Genomic DNA, 24,821 nt, shown 5'->3' on the forward strand with positions numbered 1-24,821 from the left:
CAACCTGTTCTAATATTAGGACTTTTTGCATAGTGAGATGAATTTTTACAATGAAACATTAACATTTTGCGTGCTCCAGTGTAAAAATGGACAACCCATTCGAAATGCTATAAAAAGAGCCATTTCTGGGCAGCAAATGGATCCAGAACAACATGGCCCACAATTTCTGCAAAATTTCTTGGGAGAAAAAAATATCAGTAATGTTTTTGTTTGTTGGTTTGTTTTGCAAACTGCAAGAAATTATTTTAATCTACTTCCCAGGGCAGTTGTTAGGGATTAATTAAACAGTTAATGATTTACATAGTGCCTTGAAGATTTACGTTTCTATATTAGTACAAAGTACTGAGCAAATCTATTTTTAAGAGAGTGCCAAGAAGTAATTGCCTGTTGAAAGGGGAGATCTGAAGAAAGATCAAACAAAATTACGTTGGAAACTTGAACAGTTTAAAGTGGTTGTTTAAGGCAAAGGGGGGTTGTTTATTAGAGGTGGAATATAGGTTTAATTGATTTGTTTGTTCCCCGTCACCTATAAACTATTTATGCCCCACTTGTAGGTATTTAAGAGGTTCCTAGCTTTAGCATGGAAATGTATTTTTCTCTCCTCTGCCTCCCTATGTTTTTCGGTGGTTTGGTGTGGTGTGATCTATTTGGTGATGTGTCGTTTAATTCAACTTTCCTCCCCCCAAGGATAATGATGGGCACCCAGCCACACAGGTGAAGGAGAATACAGGTAAGGAAACTGCTTTTGAGAGCACAGATGCTCGGCACTAGGACACCCTGATCCTGCACTCACTAAAATCATTAGCAAAACTCCTGTGTGACTTTAGTGATACATTTGATTCAGGACCCTAATTAGGAGCAGTTGCTGTCAGAAGCCTACAGTAAAAAAGCACCAAAGAATGTTTTGTCTTCTTTAGTGTAATCCACCCATTGGATTTCACTAACATTGACCATCAGCCTGTCCCCTTCCTCCATGAAAAGCACTGCCCCTAAGTAAATAGGCTGGAACCAGTTGTTTCCCATCTCACACAGAGTCTTGGTGGCAGTCAGTAGTTGGGTAGGCTCAGGGTAGCTGTCCGTGACTTTGGTGATGGTCTGCGTTATGGAAACTGGTTTACTGTGATTTGGAGTGGGCCCTCGGAAAGTGACCTGAGAGTAGATGTAGTAATCCCCGGCCTTTGGAATCATCAGTGACTTGTTGGTGTAGTTCATGTTGTTCTTGGTGAAGGCTAAGCCTCGCTCGTGTTCCCACTGGAGAACTGGCAACTGGTTTCCCGTCGGGGGGGAAATATCTTGTTTCTTAACTGAGGAGGTAAAGGAGAAAGGAAAGAAATCAGTTAGTTCACCTGTTCAAGCAGGATGTGTGGCAGTGAGCATAACTCAGGTGATGGAGTCCTTCAAAAGAAAACAACCTGGCAGCACATTCTCTTTAGTAAGGGCTCACTCTGATGTGTATTACTGTAGTGCCCAGAGGCCCCACATGAAATCAGAGCCCCACTGGGATAAGCACTCTATATTCACACTGTAAGGGTACGTCCACACTACCCGCTGGATCGGTGGGTAGCGATTTTTCTATCGGGGATCGATTTATCGCGTCTCATCTAGACACAATAAATCGATCCCCGAACATGCTCCCCGTCGACTCCGGAACTCCTCCGGAGCGAGAGGCGGAAGTGGAGTTGACGGGGGAGCCGCGGCCGTCGATCCCGCGCCGTGAGGACGGGAGGTAAGTTGATCTAAGGTACGTCGACTTTAGCTATGCTATTCTTGTAGCTGAAGTTGTGTATCTTAGATCGATCCCCCGCCCAGTGTAGACCAGGCCTAAGAGACAGTATCTGCCCCAAAGAGCTTACAGGCTAGCTAGACAAGGCAAACAAAGGGTCAGAGGAAAGGAATATTATTACTCCCATTTTACATATGGAAAACAGAGGCACAGGGCGATTATGGCCAGATTTTCAAACACAACTAGCCATTTTGGGTGCCCACCTTGAGACGCTGTAAAGGGACCTAATTTTCAGAGAATGGACGCCGGGGCCCCTTTAAGGTGTCTCAGTTTGAGCACCGAGGAAGTAAGCCACTTGGTGTCATTAGACCTGATGCCGCACAGCAAGTCTTTGGCAAACTGAGAATAAAGCTCAGCTCTCCTGAGTTCTAGGCCAGCACTTACCCACAAGACAATCCTTCCTCAGGGTGCAGTCTGGTCACATCAAAGGGGGAAATTCACTCCAGTGTGTAGAAGGATTTGCCCCCCCCCAAGGCCCAATGCACCATTTCACACCAGTTTCAGATCTATATCAACACATCATCCTAAAATGCAGCCAGCTCTGGGGCACCTGTGTGAATGATTACAGCAACTATACATAATGGTGCAGGACAGTAATCAATGAGACACCCCATATCCAAGGGACCCTTCAGTCTATAATTACCCTAACTTATATTTAGGCAGGACAGCCCTTGAGAAAAAGTGACATGGAATCTTTTCTGACCACAAATGATCAGCACCTTGGTGTTAATCTAATCCAAATACACCTCTACCCCGATATAACGCTGTCCTCGGGAGCCAAAAAATCTTACTGCGTTATAGGTGAAATCGCGTTATATTGACGTTGTTTTGATCCGCCGGAGTGCACAGCCCGCCCCCACCGGAGCACTGCTTTACCGCGTTATATCCGAATTCGTGTTATATCAGGTTGCATTATATCGGGGTAGAGGTGTAGGTGGCAACTCTACCTGCAAACACTGTCCCAAAGTCATGTGGAATCTAGGTAGATTATCCTCCTTGCGTGTCCCATACACAACTATTTTTGTGACTTAAACCTATCTCTAACTATGACGGGTTCAGATGAGGTTTCCATTGGGGGCAGATTATCCCACATCTCCCTACTGTGGGGTATCTTGTACCTTCCTCAGAAGCAGCTGGGGCGAGCTGCTGTCAGAGACAGCACACTGGAGCAGATGGACCCCAGGTCTGATTCAGTCTGGCAATTCTCGTGTTCTGGTTTTTGCAGAGTTTGGAGGGAGGAGATGAGGCATAGTGGGACTTTTACCCTTCCTGTTTTGATCATCTCTCTTCCCCCATTTGTAATACAGCTCAGGCAAGTAGCTAGGAAAACAAGAGCCCTATATTTTATTTATAGGAGTGATTTCTGCTAGGGAACGGCAGTCAGCTTTCCTAGTAACTGTGTTTGTCACAGCTGAGAAAAGTAAAACATCTGACTTCTCTGGGCAATAAAAAGAAACATACAAGGCTACTGATAAACAAACAAGCAAGACAGAGGCAACTGATTTCCAGGAGATGAGACCTTTTCTTTTGTGTGAGCGTGGGTTAATACTGAATGTTTGCTCTCTTTCCATATCATTCAATTTCGGGGGAAGTGGATGAATTAGGTACAGGAAAGAAAAACTTTGGAATTCTTCCAGACTTAAGTGCTAAGTATGCCCTGTGTGGTACGGGATTCAACAAGATCACACACAATTACTACAAGGAACAGGATTAAGGGCGTGTGGCTGAGAGATGCCTCAGCTCCTGTTAACGTCACTGGAAGTACTGGGGGCTCAGAATAGGTAGGTCTACACAGCCTGCAGAAGCAAGCCTCCCAGCCCACATCGACAGATGGGCTAACGGGGCATGTGATAGCACTCTACAAATATACGTGTAGACAGCGCTTTGCAGTCAGGGCTTGGGCTCTGAAGGCTGGGCAGGGGGGTGGGCTTCGGAGCCCGAACTCCAGCCCAAGTCACAATTTCAAAGCACTGTCTCCACAGTTTTTTAGAGCACTAGCATGAGCCCTGCTAGTCCAGACCTGGGTTGGGAGACTCACTGCCCCAGGCTGTGTAAACCTACCCAATCTGGTCTGAAACCCCATTTCCAGAACATTGCAGCAACTACTGGCTAGCACTGTTTTTCTCCTCTGGTAATATGTAATCCATAAGCGGAGAATGAGCCGTAATGCCTGGCGTATTCGCTGAGCAGTATAACGCTATGATGACGGGAAGTAGCCTCTGCAATAATGGATTTTGAGCTCTAGTTCATTCTAACTTTTCTCCAGAAAAAGGTAAAGCACACAGATGTGTGGGGGGAAGACAAGGATTGCAATAGCATCTGGCGTGGAAGGAAGGAAGAGTGTTCTCAGATCTTTGGCTCCAGCTGTATAGAAACTGAGGTTAGGGGAAGCAAATGGCTGTCTGCTACCTCACACTTCCCCAGGGCTTCCTGGGGGTGTTCAAACCCTGGTATGAATTAGAGCAGCCTTAGGCCTTGCAATAGCCCCTCCCATCCCATCCCCGAGGGCTAATTCAGCAGCTGGGGATGCTGGAGTGCAGGGGTCTCTATGTATGCAGCTCCCTAGCCTGGCCCCTACACTGGAGTGCGCCACATCAGCTGTGCCTGGTATTTAGGACAAATTTAAAGCTCCTCTGTGCTACTGTAGCACCTCCAAGCAGCCTCAGAATCTGGCCCAGAATCTGTAAGATTAAACTGGATTTACTGGGGACAGATGTGACTCTGGTAGGCCCTCTTTCTTATTTATCTGAGGCTGTGTTTACGCTTAAAATGCCACAGCAGCTCAGCTGTAGTATTTTTTGTGTAAATATGTATTTTACCTAGGGAGGTGGTGGAATCTCCACCCTTAGGTTTTTAAGGCCCGGCTTAACAAAGCCCTGGCTGGGATGATTTAGTTGGGGATTGGTCCTGCTTTGAGCAGGGGGTTGGACTAGATGATCTCCTGAGGTCTCTTCCAACCCTAAATCTATGATTCTGATTCTATTCACTATAGCACTAGATCATCACTGTAGTTAAGCCACCACCCCAAGAAGTGCTAGTTAGGTTAACAGAAGAATTCTCCCATTGACCTAGCTCTGTCTAAACCAGGGGTTAGGTTGGCATAACTACATCTCTTAGGGGTGTGGATTTTTCACATTCCCGACAGATACAGCTATGCCAGGTAAGTTTTCAATGTAGACCAGCCCTTTGACAATCATAAAGTGAGTGTGACTGTAATGTGTGTTACCAAAGTGGCCTAAATCAGGCTCTGGAAGTTCAGTGGTCACCCTTAAAAGGCCAGCTGTTCCCAACCAGTAACAGGACAGTCGTTTCCTAAACTGACTTAGGGAAATGCTCAGATAACAACCAGCTATCACGGTGTGGTGGTAACAATTTAGTAGTGACTATCATCCCCCCCCCCCCAAAAAGTGATCAGAATGAAGGGGGTGTAATAGCTCAGTGGTTTGAGCATTGGCTTGCTAAACCCAGGATTGTGAGTTTAATCCTTGAGGGGGCCATTTGGGGATTGGTCCTGCTTTGAGCCGTGGGTTAGACTAGATGACCTCCTGAGGTCCCTTCCAACCCTGATATTCTATGAATGCACTTTCAGTGACAAGGGTAGAGATTAGGGACAGGAAAAATAAGAACAGACCCTATGGCTCAAATCAAACTTTCCCAGAGCTTCAAAACACACAGGAAAACATATTTGTCATTTTCCTTTTCTTGCTCCTCTCTACTTGGAGGTACAAGCTAGTGAATGTGCCCAAACGGCAGATCAAGGAGGACCAGAAATCTTTGGTGATTTCCAGCTAGATTTTGTAAATTCAAGGGATTGAAAGAAACTTTATTCAACTGTTGGGTGGTTCCCTGAAGTAAAGAGAACATCACACAAGCTTTTGAAGTTAATTAATCAGGAGTACAGAGCTACAGTCTTATCTTCTGAGCCAGCAGTCATGCAGGAGGGGCTGTCTCTTGCCCAGTGTCTCTTGCTACTATGTCACACTGGCTGTGCACCACAAATGACAGTTTTATCAATGAATGGGACCTTGTTCTCCTGCAAATCTGCACTGTTGTGTTGAAAACTTTGGAAAGGTTTGCCTTATTAGTAAAAGGCATGGAAAAGGGTCAAAAGACACAGTCTAGCATTAGCCAGGAACTTAAGGACAAACCCAGAGAGCAAAATCCTGCTACTGAGAGCTATAGGAACCTAGGCCCTGATTCAGTGGCGGGCTTAAGCACATGCACAACTTTGCACATTGACTTCAATGGGGTTACCCGCATGCTTAAAGTTACTCGTGTGCTTTGAGTGCTTTTTGGAATCACGGCCAGAGTCCCCTCCGCTGGGTCAGGCCATGGCAGAGGGAAAGGGAGTGGAACTTGGAAGCCGTCCACAAGGTTCTCGAACCATCACAGCCGTGCCAGCCGCCATTCTGCCACTGACTTTCCCCATTATGTCCTTGCACCGGGTTCTCTCATCTGGGGGCTGTAGAAATAGTTTAGGGCTCAGTTCTGCCCCTCCCTCAAAAGGGTGTACAACGAAGGGGTTTAGAGCATGCCGAGAGTCCCTTGCCCCTCAGCCCATCTACAGAGGAACCAAGCATCATCCCCTGGTCTGGTACCTTGACACTGCAATAAAAGACCCTCCGCATGGCCGCGGCTGGCCCGTGTCAGCTGCCTTGAGCTTGGAGGGCTCGGGCTGCAGGGCTAAAAATTGCAGTGTCAACGTGCAGGCGTGGGCTGGAGGTTGGGATCTGAAACCCCACAATGGTGGGGAGGAGAGGGGGTTGGTTCTCAGATCCTGAGCCCACTGCAGTGTTTAGCCCCATAGCCCAAGCCCTGTGTGCCCGAGTCCATTGACCCGGGCTCTGAGAGTCGGTGCCATGGGTTTTTTATTGCAGAGTAGATGTATCTGACAAGCTCCATGAGGGCATGGCTGGGGGTAATGCTGGCCACACCGGTTAAGCAGGGCGTAGCAAAGAGCACTCTTCAGCCTGCTCCCTCAGCCTTTCCCATTGCTTGTGACACCCCCCACTCCTGCCCTTGAGAAAGGCATAACACCTCCCGGCGTCTCCCCCTCCTCAGCACTGCTCAGACTCGTGAGAGTCACAACTGAACTTAATTCTCCTCTTGCACACGCTGGTCAATGGAGTTATACTGGCGGGGAAAAGGTGCAAGTGAAGAGAATCAAGACTGTGATGCTTATGGAATATTGAAGGTCTGGTTCTCCTGTCCCTTAAACTGCTCTAGCGCCATTAACTGACAGGTGTGGCGTTACTCCTGATTCACATCACGATGAGACTACAACTGGGCCCTTTATGTTTCAATATTCCCGTTAAGTACAGCAGAAGAGTAAAATACCAGCCATTGATTTAAGCACCAAGATAATTCTAGCAGTTGCTAACGGCCGCCAGCCCGAGTGTTCATTTTGTAAGCAGCCTTTGAAAACCATAACGAGAATCTTTCCTAAAAGTGCCCAGCTTTGCAGACACTCCGTATGAACACAGGGCCAGATCCTCGCCGGGTATAAATCAGCATAGCTCAGTAAGGCTAAGTCAAGTGATACCCGCTTGAGCTCTGGCCCAGAGAGTGTAAACGGGAGATGACTTTCTTTCCCCTACATTTCCTGCCTTGCAACGTCTGACTGTCAGTTTCCATCAGGCATGTGCGTTTTGGCGCTGAGCTTTTGTGCAGTGCAAATGTTAGTGACAACAACCCAGGGAGGCATATTATTTTTGAACAGTTACATTACCTGTCAGGTGTGCTCTTGGCTTTCCTGCACTGGATACTAAAGCTGTAATTAAAAAAAAAAAACATTTGCAAACATCCGAGTCTGATTGATTCTTCACAGAGAGAATCTGTGCAGTCCCTCTTCATTTCCGCCTGGGTCTGTTTTACGAGTTATTTGTCTAGGCTGTTTTTTTTTGTTTTTTGTGGCAGGCAGGAATGGAATTTTGGACAGAGCTGATGCGATCACTGAACAAGCACCAGGACATGTCAATTGCACTGCAAGGCTTGTGAGAACTTGGCAAATCCTTTTAAAACAAACACTGCCCTCCCCCTCCCCACCCCCGCAAAAAGCAAAGCAAAAACCTCTTCTTTGAATTAGATTTCAGCATGCACCAGGGCATCCTTTGTCGTTCTACCATTTCAATACTAATATAGTCAGATTGTCCTCAAAAAGCCACAGGGCAGGTTTATCCCTACACCAATGCACAGAGGAGGAAGTCTGCACATCCCTTATTCAGGGCGTGCAGCACCAACCCAGCCACTCCCCCTCTTATGCCATCTTTCTGTCCCCCCAGCCCTCCACTGCTTCCTCAAGCCTGCCTGGGCTCTGCCACAGCCGCACCCTCTCCTCCTCCCTTCCTTCCCCACCTGGCCTCCCATCCACACCTCTCTCCTCCAGCCCAGCGCTTGCCTATGATTCTCCCTGACACTCCCTGCACTGCGTGACCATTGCTGAGGAGGCCTCTATAGACCTCCTATGTTGAAAGGAGTGGGTGGGGGAATGGTGGACTTTGGCTTCTTTGCACCAGCTGCACTGGCATGAAAGGGACCACAGGGCCCTTGTGAGTCTGGCCCACAGAGTAAGAGTGAGCTGGGGTTGGCTTTCACGTGCAGCTACATTTTCCCTGCACAGAGTCCTTAGCAGCACTAATATTATAGAATCATAGGACTGGAAGGGACCTCGAGAGGTCATCTCGTCCAGTCCCTGCACTCAAGGCAGGACTAAGTATTATCTAGACCATCCCTGACAGGTGTCTGTCCAACCTGCTCTTAAAAATCTCCAATGATGGAGAGTCCACAAACTCCCTAGGCAATTTATTCCAGTGCTTAACCAGCCTGACAGTTAGGAAGTTTTTCCTAATATCCAACCTAAACCTCCCTCGCTGCAATTTAAGCCCATTGCTTCTTGTCCCAGCCTCAGAGGTTAAGAAGAACAATTTTTCTCCCTCCTCCTTGTAACAACCTTTTATGTACTTGAAAACTGTTGTCATGCCCCCCTCAGTCGTCTCTTCTCCAGACTAAACAAACCAAATTTTTTCAATCTTCCCTCAGAGGTCATGTTTTCTAGACCTTTAATCATTTTTGTTGCTGTTCTCTGGACTTTCTCCAATTTCTCCACATCCTTCCTGAAATGTGGTGCCCAGAACTGGACACAATACTCTAGTTGAGGCCTAATTAGCGCGGAGTAGAGCGGAAGAATTACTTCTCGTGTCTTGCTTACAACACTCCTGCTAATACATATCCACAGATAACACCGTACAGGGAAGTAGATTCAGATATAGATTGTTATCTACCCCGAGCCTTTCCCTTCCTTTATGTTTTCTATTGACTCAAACCTTCACTCTCGGCCCAACCCTTCAGCTCTAACCCTGCCCAAACTTCCAGGGACTTTGATGGGATTGCAGGAGCGTGTGCCGCAAGAGGATTTAGCCCATAGCATTGCAGATGAGCTGTGCTCAGGAGAGGGTTTGCAAAGGTAGCTTTAAGCCACATGTACACCTTGCGGCCCCCAATTCTGGTTCCTTGTGGATGCTGGATTATTTCCTGCTGTAGACTAGAGCAGTGGTTCTCAAACTAGGGCTGCCGCTTGTTCAGGGAAAGCCCCGGGCAGGCCGGGCCGGTTTGTTTATCTGCTGCGTCTGAAGGGCGGCCAGCACGTCCCTCGGCCTGCACGGCTTCCTGCAGCCCCCATTGGCCTGGAGCAGCGAACCGTGGCCAGTGGGAGCCGCGATCGCCTGAACCTGCGGACCCGGCAGGTAAACAAACTGGCCCGGCCCGCCAGGGGCTTTCCCTGAACAAGCGGTGGCCCTAGTTTGAGAACCACTGGACTAGAGTAGCCACAGAGCTGTTTGTACCTGGTTGCCTATTGCCCATGCCAGCATCTGGGCATCACTGGGGGGAGAGTTGTCCCCCAGATATGTCCCCTATGCTGGGAACTAGGATGGAGTTGGCATAGAAGCTACTAGACGATTCCCTTGTGCCGTTCTCCACTCGCCAGATGTGATGGCTTTAGGATTGGGTTGCACTGTAGAGCAGTATGAAGCCCCTTTAGCAGGACAAAGAGCTGCCGCATCCTTGCGAAGTCACCTAGCCCATCCTCCTCCAGACGGTTCCTTTGGGAAATCTAATTTTAAGATAATACAAGTGATAGGGCTTCTACCCCTTTGCGGGTGAGACTGATCTATAGCATAACGGATCTCACTGGCAGGAAGCTTTTCCTGACATTCAGCCTGAATTTACTTTCTCGGACTTTAATCTCCTTTGGCTTCTAGTTACACCTTTTGCACCACACTAAGCAATTCCTTTTCCTCTAAAGGAACCTGATCTGGCCCCCACTCTGGCTCCTATATGCTGTTTTGGCAGTGTACAGCGCCCATGAAGGAACTGCTGGGGAAGAAGTCCCTCTGGGCAGAAGGAGCATAGACCTGATATTAGTGACCTTGCACACTGTCCCCTCTACTGTACTTGTATTGTTCCCAATTTCTGGCAGGGAGGAGAGAATCAATAGATTCTATGATTCTATGACCTTTAAACTTCTCTCCTCCCTGCCGGAAATTGGGAACAATACAAGTACAGTAGAGGGGGTGTGGGAGGGTGTGTAGAGAGCTATGACCCATAAACACAAACATCCAAGGACAAGGCTCCTGGGGACAGATTCTGAGAAACCCAGGACAAAGAGCACAGGAGGGGTTGGGCAAAGGTGACTTTCTGCCCTCTTTCTGCAGACCAGATTGGCTGCCTAGGAGCCGCACTGCAGCCCAGAATCACTTGTAGTAGGAAGAGCTATGTGCATGCTAACCCTTTGTTTCCACTATTTCTGCTTGCTATGATTTGACTCGCTGGAGGGGGGCCAGAGAACTGTTCCTTTTGGAACAGAGGGTCTGGGAAATCCAGTGGATCAGGGGCTGGGCACTCCACTGAGGTGTTCGGAGATTGCAGGTTGATTATCGTTACCCTGTAAAGAGAGAACGGGACCTACGGAGGCCTGGAAGGCCCTAGTTCCCAGAGACCAGAGGGGTAGAGGAACTGACCCACTGCGGTCTTTGTCCTGGGTTTCTCAGAATCTGTCCCCAGGAGCCTTGTCCTCGGATGTTTGTGTTTATGGGTCATAGCTCTCTACACACCCTCCCACGCCCCCTCTACTGTACTTGTATTGTTCCCAATTTCCGGCAGGGAGGAGAGAAGTTTAAAGGTCATTATGTAACTCTCACACCTTCTGGGTGTGGTGTTCTGTCCCACCTAGTGGAGCGAGAGATAATGAGTCTGCTCTATAGCTTTAGCTAAGAAGTAGTTGGCTTTTAGCTCACGTGGTAGAGGCTCATGCACTAAGCTCCCGAGGTCCCAGGTTCGATCCTATCCGCTGATGACTGGGGTTTGTGGGTGTTACAGTTACACATGGGCATTTTAACCCCTTGGAATCCTGGGACCTACTTAGTTGTTAGTAGAGAAGGCAGCTGTCGCTATTTGATAGCCCTGGGAAAGTGCATTTCCGTATAGTGGAAAGAGAAGGAGAGTGAGGTAATATCTTTCATTGGACCAACTTCCTTGGTGAGAGAGAAACTCTTTCAAGATATTACCTCACCCACCCTGTCTCTAATATCCTGGGGCTGACCCAGTTACATAAACACTGCCTTTCAGTATTGCTCCTACACTTAGCTGCCGTGAGGAATTTGCAATAGCAGGTACCACCCCACCTGGACACATGAGTGAAAAGAAGCTTTTATAGAAGAAGGAAAGGACTGGCAAACTTACACATAGGTGATGTCTGTTGCTTTAGGAATCTAGACATGCTTTCATCTGCAACCTGTGAATAGATTCACAAGCAGTTAGTGTTCAGTTGATTGAGACAAGACAAATCACGGAGTAGGTAATATTTGCAACAAAAGCGTCTATCAAAGCCTTTGACAGTTGCCTCAGGAGACAGAAGAAGCAGCAATATTTGTTTACATCTGAACTGAGCCTGAAGTACAAGCCCCCAAGTAGCTTTGGTTGTTGGTGCAAGAGCCTTCTCCTCCGCAGCTCCTGTTAGTTTGAAACCACCTTCCAATATCCCTCTGCCTCACACACACAGGCCAGATTCCCGGGTCTGGCCGATCTGTGCTAAGCATGGGACCTGGGATGGGAGAACGTTACCTCCAAGGCATCTTCCTGCTTCCTGGCTCAACCAGAGCCTGAAATGGCCCATAGAATAACTCAGGAAGGCCTAAGGGCTACTCTAAGTTATGCCACACGGAGCAGTCATCTGGGGACAGTTCTGCCAACCAGTGAGTGTGGAGCACAACTCCATCCAGCCCCACTCCCTCCCATCCCCAGCCTACCACTGAACATCTCCTACACATCAGGGAGGGGAGCCAGTCATGCAGAGGTGAAACAATGCACAGAGGTTAGAGCTGGAAGCCAGGATCTGACCCTGACTCTTTCTTATCTGAAAACATAGTGGGCCTGATCCTCAGCTGGTAGCATACCTCCTCTGAACAGGGGTACATTGATGTACAGCAGCCGAGGATCTGCCCCATAATTTCTCCCTTACTTCTGTACCTTGCAATTTCTCTCTCCCTCTGCTCTTTATTGTGTGAATCTGTAACTCTATCGTTTCGTTCTCTAAGGCACTGGGGAAAGAGTTTGTGTGAAAGACAGATCAGTAACGAAAAGGAGCCGAGAACTCTCAGTGGCAGAGAACTAACCTTGCAAGTAAACAAGCACTTGACAGAGGAAAGATTAGTTTTGTTTTTTTAATCACTTGCTAAATCACTCTCTCTATCTGAGAGCCAGAGTCCCTGTGACGGGCATTCAGACTCACACAGGAAATATTGCAACGTAATATTGACTCGGTCAGTGCCAAATACAAAAGGCATTTATGCAAAGCAGCAGGAAGGGCGGTTACCACTTGCCAGTCCTGCCAATGGTGTTCGCTTTTCCGATTCAAACCCACAAGGGTGCATGCATTCTTGCAAGACTTTGGTTCTTATCAGCCAGATTCTCAGGTGATATAAATCAGCATAATTTTGAAGCCAATGGAGCTAGGCTGATTGAGGATCTGGTCTACAGTTTGTGCATGTGCACCCCCCCGCCCCAAACCTTAATAGCAGTGCCTAGAGGCATACAATACTTACAAAGCAACAGAGAGTCCTGTGGCACCTTTAAGATTAACAGCTGTATTGGAGCATAAGCTTTCGTGGGTGAATGCCCACTTCGTCGGATGCATGAGTGGGCATTCACCCATGAACGCTTATGCTCCAATACATCTGTTAGTCTTAAAGGTGCCACAGGACTCTCTGTTGCTTTTTACAGATCCAGACTAACACGGCTACCCCTCTGATACAATACTTACAGTAAAAAGAACAGGAGTACTTGTGGCACCACTTCTTCGGATGGGTTGTAGCCCACGAAAGCTTATGCTCTAATAAATTTGTTAGTCTCTAAGGTGCCACAAGTACTCCTGTTCTTTTTGCGGATACAGACTAACACGGCTGCTACTCTGAAACAATACTTACAGTGGTTCTCAAACAGCGGAGCATTTGCTGATGGTCTATGGAGAACCAGCTCAGATGATGCTGACTCTTCTTGTTTCCAGCTGCTAAACTGCATCAACACATTGCTTCTGCCTGCACTCTACACTCGGAGCCGGCTCCAGGCACCAGCGAAGGAAGCAGGTGCTTGGGGTGGCCAATGGGAAGGGGCGGCACGTCCGGGTCTTCGGCGGCAATTCGGCGGCGGGTCCCTCAGTCCCTCTCTTCCTCTTTCAGCTGCCGCCGAATTGCCACCAAAGAATGAAGCGGCGTGACTGAGCTGCCGCAGAAGTGCCGCCAATCGGCTTTATCTTTTTTTTTTTGCTTCGCTGCTTGGGGCGGCAAAAAAGCTGGGGCCGGCCCTGTCTACATTAAAGACTCTTCTAATATTATTTCTCCCCAATTCCAGTAGCTGCTACAGAAATGGCAAAAAAGGCGGCCTATGCAATAATGAAAGGGAGAGCAGGTGTCCAGGAGACAACATCAGCTAGATCATCAGCTGGTGTGAATCAGTGTAATACACAGTGTAATACACTGATTCACAGCAGCTGAGGTGCTGACCCAACTCGCTCTGTTAAAATGAGGGCTAGGCAAAAGTGCGAGAACCCCTGCAGTACGGAGTCTGCTGGGAGCCTACTTATGTTGTATGCTTATGCACTTTGGGGACCAGACTCTCACTCAGTGTAAATCAGAGTAGATTTCATTGTAAATGGGTTTCAATGGAGCTCTGCTGATTAACTCCAGCTGAAGATCTGGCCAATGACAATTACTACTAGAAAACAGTGATAATATTTAATGTGTATATACATATATTATCCAGCTTGGATTATTTCTCTCTCTCTCTCTCTCTCTCTCTCACACACACACACACACACACACACACACACATCAGCTGCTTCTGGGGGAACAGGACACATGCTGCATGCCAACATGGTCTAGATAATACTTAGTCATGCTAGGAGTGCAGGGGACTGAACTAGATGACTTCTCAAGGTCCCTTCCAGTCCTACGCTTCTATGACTCTATGGGCAAAAGGTGAATGAATGGCTGAGTTAGCTTTCTGGCAGATGGACAATATCCTGAATTAACTTTACTGAATTAAGTTAAACCTTGCTGAATTAGTTTTAACAGCTTTGGGGTCCATTGTTTTAAAAATGCAGTTGTGTCTGTGTTATTGTGGAATTGTATGTTTGTACCTTCTCTAGGAGGTTGACTCACTAATGCAATGTCTGGAAGGTATTAGGAACTTCAAAGGGCTTTTTGAAACAATACCTGTGAAATGGATTTCCTAGGAAGTACCTGGGGGCAAAGGAAATGCAAATGACCCGCCTCTAATCCACCCTTTTGAAGCTATACCTTCCTGAGAGAAGCTACTGTATATTTATTACCTGCTCTAGGAAACTCCAGATCAAAGACGCCTAAACAGTATACAGGGTGGACTAAACATAGGGTGACCAGATAGCAAATGTAAAAAATTGGGACAGGGGTGGGGGGTAATAGGTGCCTATATAAGAAAAAGCCCCCAAAATCGGGACTGTCCCTATAAAATCGGGACATCTGGTCACTGGAACTAAACATGTTATGAGTGGGCTAGTTCTGAGCTGAGGCTGTGATGAATTTGAGACCACAAAGGAAATCCCTTGGGTGTGGTGCTGAAGGACTGCTCCGGCCAGAGATCATGTTCGAATTGGGGTGATGTCTGCTAAGCTTATTAGCATTGGTGTAGGGGCTTTTTTCTTTCTTTTTTTTTATTTTGTAACGGTTTTCTCTGTAGTGCTTTTACCTTAAGAATAAAATAGGCTTGTATTAGAAAGAACTGCCCGTCAACTTATAACTGCGGACAATCGCTCTGTTATCAGTCCCTGAACAGAAAGCCGGCACGTGCTGGGGCAGCCGGTGTCTGCTGAGAATAACAAAGTGAAGGCAGGCAACTGTGCAGCCTGGAAATATCCTGCTCAGAAGGGAGTGAGACATGCCTCTCCGCCCCCCCCCCCCCGAAAAGGCAACAGCGGGGGAGCTGGAAGCCTGAGAGTGGGGGCCCTTGCTGCACCACTGAGGGGAAATACAGGCACAAGTTGCCCTGAACTGAGTTGAACGTGGTGTGTGCTGCATTGAGGCTTCAGATTTTAAAACTGATGCCCAAAGCTGAGGGGCGTGTGTGGTCTAGGTCAGGAGACAGCCAAACCACTTATAAAATGGTAATTTCCCAATAGTTAAATTACTTAGAAAAGAAAAACATTGCAACAGAAAATTCCATCCCTTCCCCAGCTACCCCGCCTCTGCCCCTGCCTTCCCGTCATGCCCCCCAGCAGAGCAGCATGATCTAAAAGACCCTTGTGAAAGCTGCAGGGCACAGTCTGCAAGATAGGAAGGAATCAGGAAGAACTCCCCTACTCAGGTTGACCTTGAACTGTTTGAGATGGGGCAGCTGCTCGGTCCTGCATATTGCATGGTCTGCAAGAGCTCACAAGATTGCTGGGATGTTTGAATACAATTGTAATTTATGATGCAATGCGCAGCATCACGGTCAGCTGAATGTGTCATTTCCCTGGAGGGACTTTACAAGGCCATAGTGCGGGAATTCCGCTGGGAACGTTCCTCCCCCATGCGACATTAACGACCGTTTTAATCACTTAAATGTCAAGGTAGTTACATATGCCATAACAAAGCTGTGTTCGGCCCCGATTCAGCAAGATACTTCAGCACACACCTAACTTTAAGCATGTGAACCGCTGTATTTATTGACTTCAGTGGGACTACATGCTCAAAGTGAGAGCCCTGCTTATGTAGTTTGCTCAAGAACCTTACATAAGCGGAACCCTCGAGATTTAATTAGAGCTGATCGTTCCCCTGAAAAGTTTTGACTTTTTGTCAAAAACGTAGAGTGGTTTTGGGACAAAAACTGTGTGTGTGGGGGGGGGAGGGGAATGGCTAACAACTGAAATATGTTTGGCTGAAAATCAAAACAATTTCTATTTTAGGCCAAAAGTTTTCGTTTTCCGAGGGGGGGATCCCCAATGTGAATAACACGGAGAAGAGAAGCAGTGGTGCCTAGTGGATAGAACACTTGGTTGGGACTCAGGAAATCTAGGTTCTATTTCTGGCTGTGCTAGTGGCCTGCTGGGTGACCTTGGGCAAATCACTTCCCTTATTTCTGCCTCGGTTTCCCTAACTGTGAAATGGGGATAATGATATTGACTTGCTTTGAAATCATATGATGAAAAGTGCTAGTTCTTTTGAATAGCTTGTTCATGTATATACTGTTTAGTAAAGATCAGTTAGGCTGAAAGATGCTATTTAAATACACGCTGTATTTTCATACAATAAGGAGGTATCATTTATAGACCCCATAATGAAATACTTTTAAAAATTAGTCCTTTTAAAAATTATACTGGAGAGGTTTCTTATTCACCATTCTTGATTAGGTTGGTATTTTTCAGAAGTCCTCGGCATCACCCTAACCATGCTGCCACTGAAGTCTGTGGAAAAACGCCCATTGATTGCAATGGGAACACAGTTAAACCAGCCTTGTGTGTTTCTGAAAAATCCCACCCCAGAGCTGATTGGAAGACAAGGATCTCCCGAATAGAGCTGATTAGGCCTCAACTAGAGTATTGTGTCCAGTTCTGGGCACCACATTTCAGGAAAGATTTGGACAAATTGGAGAAAGTCTAGAGAAGAGCAACAAAAATGATTAAAGGTCTAGAAAACATGAGCTATGAGGGAAGATTGAAAAAAATGGGTTTGTTTAGTCTGGAGAAGAGAAGACTGAGAGGGGACATGATAACAGTTTTCAAGTACATAACAGGTTGTTACAAGGAGGCGGGGAAAAAATTGTTCTCTTTGATCTGTGAGGATAGGACAAGAAGCAATGGGCTTAAATTGCAGCAAGGGAGGTTTAGGTTGGACATTAAGAAAAACTTCCTGTTAGAGTGGTTAAGCACTGGAATAAATTGCCTAGGGCGTTTGTGGAATCTCCATCATTGGAAATTTTTAAGAGCAGATTAGAGAAACACCTGTCAGGAATGGTCTAGATAATACTTAGTCCCACCATGAGTGCAGGGGACTGGACTAGATGACCTCTCGAGGTCCCTTCCAGTCCTATGATTCTATGAAATGGCAGCGTTAGTTCCTGTGAAGACTGTGGTATGCAAAAAGCTGCCACGGGCTTTCAATTCCAAAAGTGTCCAAAAGTACCATTTATAAACGTTTAACATTTAAATAAAAAGAAAACAGCTGAAGATCCCCTTCCCACACATCTTGTTTTATTGTACCCTTTTGAAAGGGGGTGTCAACATTACAAACCCGAATGCAGTAAAATAGTTAGGAATGGTGGGGTCATAAAGATTAATATGCAGCTGTGTTCAGATCACATCCGTCTCTCTTGCTCTTTACACAAGAAGAGAAAAAGCCTTTTGGGGACCAGATTCTGTGCGTGTTATATGGGTGTGCATATGAGTGCACATGCATGGGTAATCATAGACATGCAAGGCTGGAAAGGACCTCAAGAAGCCATCAAGTCCAGCCCCCGGTCTTGAGGCAAGACCAAGTATACCTAGGCCACCCCTTAAAGACCTCTAATGATGGGGATTCCACAAGCTCCCTTGGAAGCCTGTTCCAGAGTTTAACTACCCTTATATGTAGAACGTTTTTCCTAATATCTAACCTTAATCTCCCTTGCTGAAGATTAAGCCCATTACTTCTTGGTCTACCTTCACTGGACATGGAGAACAATTGATCACCGTCTTCTTTATAACAGCCCTTAACATATCTGAAGACTGTTATCAGGTGTCCCCCGCCCCAGCCTTCTCGTCTCAAGACTAAATATGTGTTTTTTACCCTTTCCTCATAGGTCAGGTTTTCTAAACCTTTCATCATTTCTGTCGCTGCCCTCTGGACTCTGCAGTTTGTCCGCATCTTTCCTAAAGTGTGGCACGCAGAATTGGACAACGTACTCCAGCTGAGGCCTCACCAGTGCTGAGTAGTGCAGGACAGTTACCTCCTGTGTCTTACATACAACATTCCTGTTAATAAACCCCACAATGATATTATCCTTTTTTGCAACTGCATCACATTGTTGACTCATATTTAATTTGTGATCCACTGTAACCCACAGTTCCTTTTCAGCAATACTACACGTTAGCCAGGTATTCTCCATTTTGTAGTTATGCATTTGACTTTTCCTTCCTAATGGCAGTACTTTGCCCTTGTCTTTATTTAATTTCATCTGGTTGATTTCCTACCAATTATCCAATTTGTCAAGGTTGTTTTAAATTCTAATCCTGTCCTCCAAAGTGCTTTCAACTCCTCCCAGCTTGGTGTCCTCTGCAAATTTTATGAGTGTGCTCTGCACTCCATTTCCAACTCATTAATGTAAATATTGAATAGTACCAGACCCAGGACTGATCCCTGTGGGACCCCACTAGGTACACCCTCCCACTTGGACAGCGAACCATTGATAATTATTCCTTGAGTCCTGTCTTTCAACCAGTCGTGCAGCCACCTTACAGTAATTTCATCTAGATCACTTTTCCCTAGTGTGCTTATGAGAATATCATGCAGGGCTGTCTCAAAAGCCTTACTAACATCAAGATATATATCACATCTACTGCTTCCCTTGGAACCACTAGGCCGATAATCCTGAAAAAGAAGGAACTTAGGTTGGTTTGGCATGATTTGTTTTTGACAAATCCATGCTGGCTATTCCTTATTATCCTCCAGGTGCATACAGACTGTTTAATAATTTGTTCCAGTATCTTTTCAGATACTGACCAGTCAGGCTGACTGGCCTATAATTCCCATGATCCTCTTGGTTCCCCTTTTAAAGACAGTTATTATATTTGCCCTTCTTCACCCTTCTAGGACCTCACCCATTTACCAGGAGTTCTTGAAGGTAATTGCTAATGGTTCTGAAATTGCTTCAGCTAGTTCTTTAAGTATCCTAGGATGGATTTCATCTAACTTGAATACATCTAATTTATCTAAATTTTCTTAACCTGTTGTTTCCCTATTTTGCTTTGTATGCCTTCCCTCTTGCTGGTAATATTAATTCTGTTGAGTATCTGGTCAGCATTAAACTTTTCAGTGAAAACTGAAGCAAAATGGGCATTAAACACCTTTTCAACTTTCTCAATGTCATCAGTTATTAGCACTCTTTCTCCTCTAAATAAAGGACCTAAATGTTCCTTTGGGTATCTCTTGCTTCTAATGTATTCAAAGAACCTCCTCTTATTGCCTTTTATATCCTTTGCTAGGTGTAACTCATTTTGTGCCTTAGCCTTTCTGATTTTGTTCCTATATGCTTGGGCTATTCTTTTGCAAGCCTTCTTAGCAACTGTCCGTATTTCCACTTTTTGTAGGATTCATTTTTGATTTGGGGGTCATTAAAATGCTCCTGATAGGAAGAATAGGGAGGGGCCAATATGGTTCTATCTTTCCTTCACATTGGAATAGTTTGCAATTGTGCCCTTAATATTGTCTCCTTAAGAAACTGACAACTCTCCTAAACTTCTTTTTCTGCTAGACTGTCTTCCCATGGGACCTTCCCTATCAGTTCTCTGAGTTTGTTAAAGTCTGGTTTTTTTCTGAAGTCCATTATCCTAATTCTGCTGTGCTCACTCCTTCCTTTCTTTAGAATCACGAAATCTGTCACTTCATGGTCACTGTCACCCAAATTGCCTTCCATCTTCAGATTCGCTACCCATTTCGCCCTGTTAGTCAGAATCCAGTCTAAAACACCTGTCCCTTTGGTGACTTCCTCCACTGTCCGGAACAAAAATTGTCCACAATACATGCCAAGAACTTACTGGAGAGTTTGTGTTTTGCCGTATTACTTTTCCAACAGTTGTCGGGTTGTTAAAGTCCCCTATTGCTACCAGATCTCATGTTTTGGATATTTCTTTTATTTGTTCTAGAAATGCCTCATCCACCTCCTTTTCCTGATATAATATATGCACCAAATTTATTTTGTGTCATTTCCAGGCATGGAATATTGCCTAAGCTTGTCCTGTGCTGTAAGGGCCTGATCCGACTCCCATGTAAGCCAATCAATAGACTCACTGACTTTCATGGGAGTTGGATCGGGCCCCAAGGGAAATGCATGATACCTGCGTAAAGCTGGAGTCATTACTATCCAGTTGGGCAGTGGTGATAATGCAGGCAAAGTTTGGGAGGTGAAAACCACACACCTGGGGCCAGGATGTGAGGCTTCTCCTCAGCCCACCCACAGCCGTTCCTCCAGCCTATGTACTGGGGTACTGGGTAGCTGATTCAGCCTCCCTCGACCACTTGCACGGTATGTTGAGGCCATTGGCTTTGCATAAATGTGGTTCCTTTCGGCTCCTCTTTTGACCCTCATCACTGGCCTCCCTGCTGGCCAGTGCAGATCTGGCATGGAGAGATCCATGCCACAGCTGGCGGCTTTGGAGGCCCGTCTGCACGGCTGCAGCCCACTCCCACAGTCGCCACTTGAGTTCAAAGTGGGCTGCAGACCCTTGTCCCTTCTCCATTTGGGTGAATTTCCCTCTAAACGTGATTCTGCCTGCCTCAGGACGCCTTTGACCCACCTGTCCAAATCTCAATGCCATCAATGGGAGTTAAGTGCAAAGAACAGCAATGAAGACTTTGCTACCCATTTACAGATGATTAACTGAGAAGACTGATAAGGCAGCAACCTACACATTCCTAGCTGCTGTGTCACTCCACTACGGTCCGCTCTAGGGCAGGAACTGCTCAAGTTATATTCTAAATAAACTCAATGAAATGGAATTTGGCCAGGGAAACAAATGTGTCGTTGAAGCCACCACACCGCTAAGGGACAGTGGTACAGTTGTTTCAGAATTAGAGCACAAAAGAAGTATCTGTTATTTTGAAAAGCGGGTGGGTATTGATGGTGGAAGGCAGGCAGGAAGCTCTGGAGCATGAACCCCATAGTTCTACACAGACCAGGTGCAATACGATGAGGAAAGCAGAATTTCCGGTTTGCCCATGTTGTCCCTATCATGTGCTCTATCCCAGAAGGGCTGCCTCTAAAGATCAGGCAACAGTCTAAGCTTGTCTCGGGCTGGAATATGACTTTAGGCACATGCATGCGCGAGGGGTGGCATGTAATCTGCACCAGCCCTGCAGAAGACCTAGGAGAGACACTCCTTTGTGGCACAACTCCCTCACGCACTTCCCTCTAGCTCCCGAGGGAAAAGAGTTACTGCTAGCTTATAACATGGCAAAAAATGCACGCACGCCCTCAGGCCAGCTCAGCCGAGCAACCCAGCACTGTTGTGGAGCAGAGAGCAGGCTCTTCCCATTGTCCTCTCCACTGGTCTCCTCATCACCAATCTGCTTGAGAGGGCAGCAAGCAATTATGCGGCCACTGCTGATTCCTACCTGTTCAATCAGTGGGAACACACCTACATGCCCAGACCCAAGGTCCAGTGAACCTGTGCAGAACTGTAAGTGGTTGGGGGTAGGCAGGGGCTCTCACTCCCTTCTAAGAGATCCAACCACCATTTAGCCTTCACTCCTTTGCTTCTCAGTTGGGACTGCTAATTATGATGGAGAGTGGTCTGACAAAAAGATGCCCTTAACCAGCACAATTTGAATTTTTTAAAAGACCAATGGGAATTAATTAGATCAAAAGGGATTTTTCTGTTGTTGTTTTTTTTAAATTGTTTAGAAAAGAAAAGACTTTGTCTGATAGCATTCCAATTGGAATGAAAGGAGCTGCTCCTATGAGTAATGGCTACAGGATGAGGCACATACGAGGAGCCCAAATTCAGTTCAGAGCACTGGTTTTTGGAGACATGAGAAGAAAATTCTCAAGGAAAGTCAAACACACCCATAACTATTTCACGGCTGCTAGTCACTGCTGACTGACTCAGTTCTCAGTGGAGTAAGTGAAAGGTTTATTGGGTGTAGTAAATAATTTAGCAGGATAAGTATGTTCCGCCCACTCCACTTGGCAGAGACAGATGACAAGTTTCCAGCTATGATGATTTTTTACTTTTGCCTACTGGGATTTTCATTTGATCATAACAGCCAGTTTTTAGAGTAATATCAAGAGACATGTATTAATTTCCTATCATGTACATGTATAAATATAATATATAATAATATTGTCCAGAATGAAGCAATCCTTAACGCTTACAAAGCACCTTCTATCTGAAGATCCCAGAGGCATTCACCAGCATTACTTCATTAACCTTTACAACACACCTGTGAGCCAGGTAAGTATTAATCTCATTTGACAGATTATTTTATTATTTCAGTTGTGGTAGCATGTAGAGGCCCCAACCAGGATCTGGACCCCCATTGTGCTAGGTGCTGTACAAATATATAGAAAGACACAGTCCCTGCACTGATAGGCAGACATTATAGGGACTAAAGTCAGCAGTAAACTCTGCCCAGATACAGAAGTCCACCCATTCAGAATTCAGTGTAAGGTGTCGTGCCAAGTAATGTTGTGCTAAGTAATTATTACAGTAATGGGCACTATAGAAACCACTCCAGCAGACAGTGAGAGGCATTGAGAGGTTCAGTGACTTGCCAAAGTCACGAGGCCACATAGTGAGTCAAAGTGAAAGCCGGGAAGAGAACTGCTGATTTAAGAGTTGCGTGTTTTTAAGCAGTATAAAACTGCTTCTCCGTATACAAACATGCACTCACGCACATTGTACAGATGTGGATATAAATAGGAAATCTGCCTTAAGCATTCATCTAAGCAACCAGCAAACACAGTAAGTAAAGAGGGTCTAGAACTAATATTGTGTTTGACACCCTGGAGAGATTATAAAGTCTTTGACCAAGAACTGTATGTATTAGAAATAAGCCCCTAGCTCTGATTTCACTGTGTGTGTGTTTGTACATATATCTACACAACTGCATGTCAAAGAGTGTAAAAACCTAGTGGCAAAAAGTTTGCCAGAATAGAAATAAGGCTCGTATTCAGCATATTAGTGCCTCTTGATCATTGTTGTTCATAGCAGTCATTCAATTAAAACTTTGTTCATACAAATTAGCAGAGAGTGAATTTCAAGCATAAAGCTGAAATTCATTAAGGTCTCGCTCCTGCAAACAATCAGACATCTGCTTACCTTTAAGCAGGTGGGTAATCCCATTGACATCAGGGGGAATATGCACCTGCTTAAAAAGCTGCTGTGGATGCCAGCAGCCTAGGGTCTAAAGACAAATACCTACAGAGGTATGCATGTGGAGATAGATGTCCAGCTGTTTATTAGAGATAGACCTGAAACTGTCCCCTGAATCCAATGCTCCTGAACATTGGAAAACTTTTGATCAGGATTTAGATGAGGATTTGAATGTTGGGACTAGGGTCACTCTCAATAATTAGCCCAGACTGGACCCTCATATGTAAGCATCCCAAATCTCAGGGAAATCTGAATTCACATGCGACTCTGGAGCTGAAATGGGTAGTTCTCACCCATCTGATACCCATAGATGTGTGTGTGTGTGTGTGTGTATTTGACACAAACACAACCCACACATAGAGGGATGGACACAGGAATGACATTTAGCAGGTGGCTGGTGAAATAGGGTCCTTTCAGCCTGCAATGAGAGACGAGAGAGCTCTCAGCTTGAACCAGAAAAAGGGGGAACGGAGATGGTAGGCCAGATCCCCAACTGAATTCAGTGGCACGACCAGCAATTTACACTAGCTGAGGAGCTGGACCATAGAGTTTTCTTTAGTCTGCCAGTTAGGATTTAATATTGTTCCTGCTCTTCTGACCCTATTCAACTCAAGGAAGAGAAATGGAGAAAAATCTGCCTATTAAAAAACATTTCCTCCTCCTCCCTCACTGTGTGCATGAAAGAAAGAAAAAGCAAGCAAGAAAGAAACAGAACGTTTGTTTAACATTCTTCCTTAAAATTGCAAATCCATAAAGCAAGAAGCCACAAACTTTCTCCAAACCCAAATATTTAAAGAAACTCTCTTCTCTTTTTCTTAACCTTTCCTTAAGATCACCAAGAAATGGCACTTTCTTACCTGAGCCGGGCCAGATTTATGGGCTCTGAGATTTCCAACCAGCAGATAGGCTGTGGGTAATGCCAGGACTAGAACAGACAGCAAGCAAAAAACCACAGCACAGCGTATTTTCTTCAGATCCTCCCTGACACCCATTCCGGATTCTTGATTGGTCATATGAACTGCTTCCTCCAGGGATATTTCAGCAATGTGTGGCATGCCTTTGACTGGCTTGTGCACCTCTCCCTCTGAATCGAATCTGGGAGGAGGAAAATCTCTTCTGCTTGCTGTCCTGCATGGAGACCCCCATTAAATAAGAGCTCACTTGAGTGTGGGATGGCTCTCCCCCCCTACACACACATGCACCCTCCCTCCCATGGAATGCACCGCCTACATAGAAACCCAGTTCAGGGAGACAGACAGAGCACCACTTTTGCTAAGCTTGGAGAGGTGCACGTACTATGCTTGTGTCAGTTTTTCCTCCCTTTACAGAAGGAAGTTAGGAAAGTCCCAGGGGGTGGAACCAGGATAAATTAAAATGGATCAGATTAAAAGCTTTTCCACC

At 46.0% G+C, this 24,821-nt stretch overlaps 1 protein-coding gene across 1 annotated transcript; it reads right to left on the reverse strand.

Annotated features, from left to right (window-relative positions):
• TNFSF15 (TNF superfamily member 15) lies at positions 1-24,528 on the reverse strand. Its single transcript, XM_026657342.2, has 4 exons — positions 24,278-24,528; positions 11,522-11,573; positions 7,512-7,553; positions 1-1,304 (listed from the first exon to the last, which is right to left on the reverse strand). Exons 1-4 carry the CDS (start codon positions 24,473-24,475, stop codon positions 877-879), a joined length of 720 nt encoding a protein of 239 aa, XP_026513127.1. The 5' UTR covers positions 24,476-24,528; the 3' UTR covers positions 1-876.
• Positions 24,529-24,821: the final 293 nt, after the last annotated feature.

This window comes from Terrapene carolina, unplaced genomic scaffold, assembly GCF_002925995.2.
Source record: "Terrapene carolina triunguis isolate 2854851 unplaced genomic scaffold, T_m_triunguis-2.0 Scaffold238, whole genome shotgun sequence".
Lineage (NCBI taxonomy): Eukaryota > Metazoa > Chordata > Testudines > Emydidae > Terrapene > Terrapene triunguis.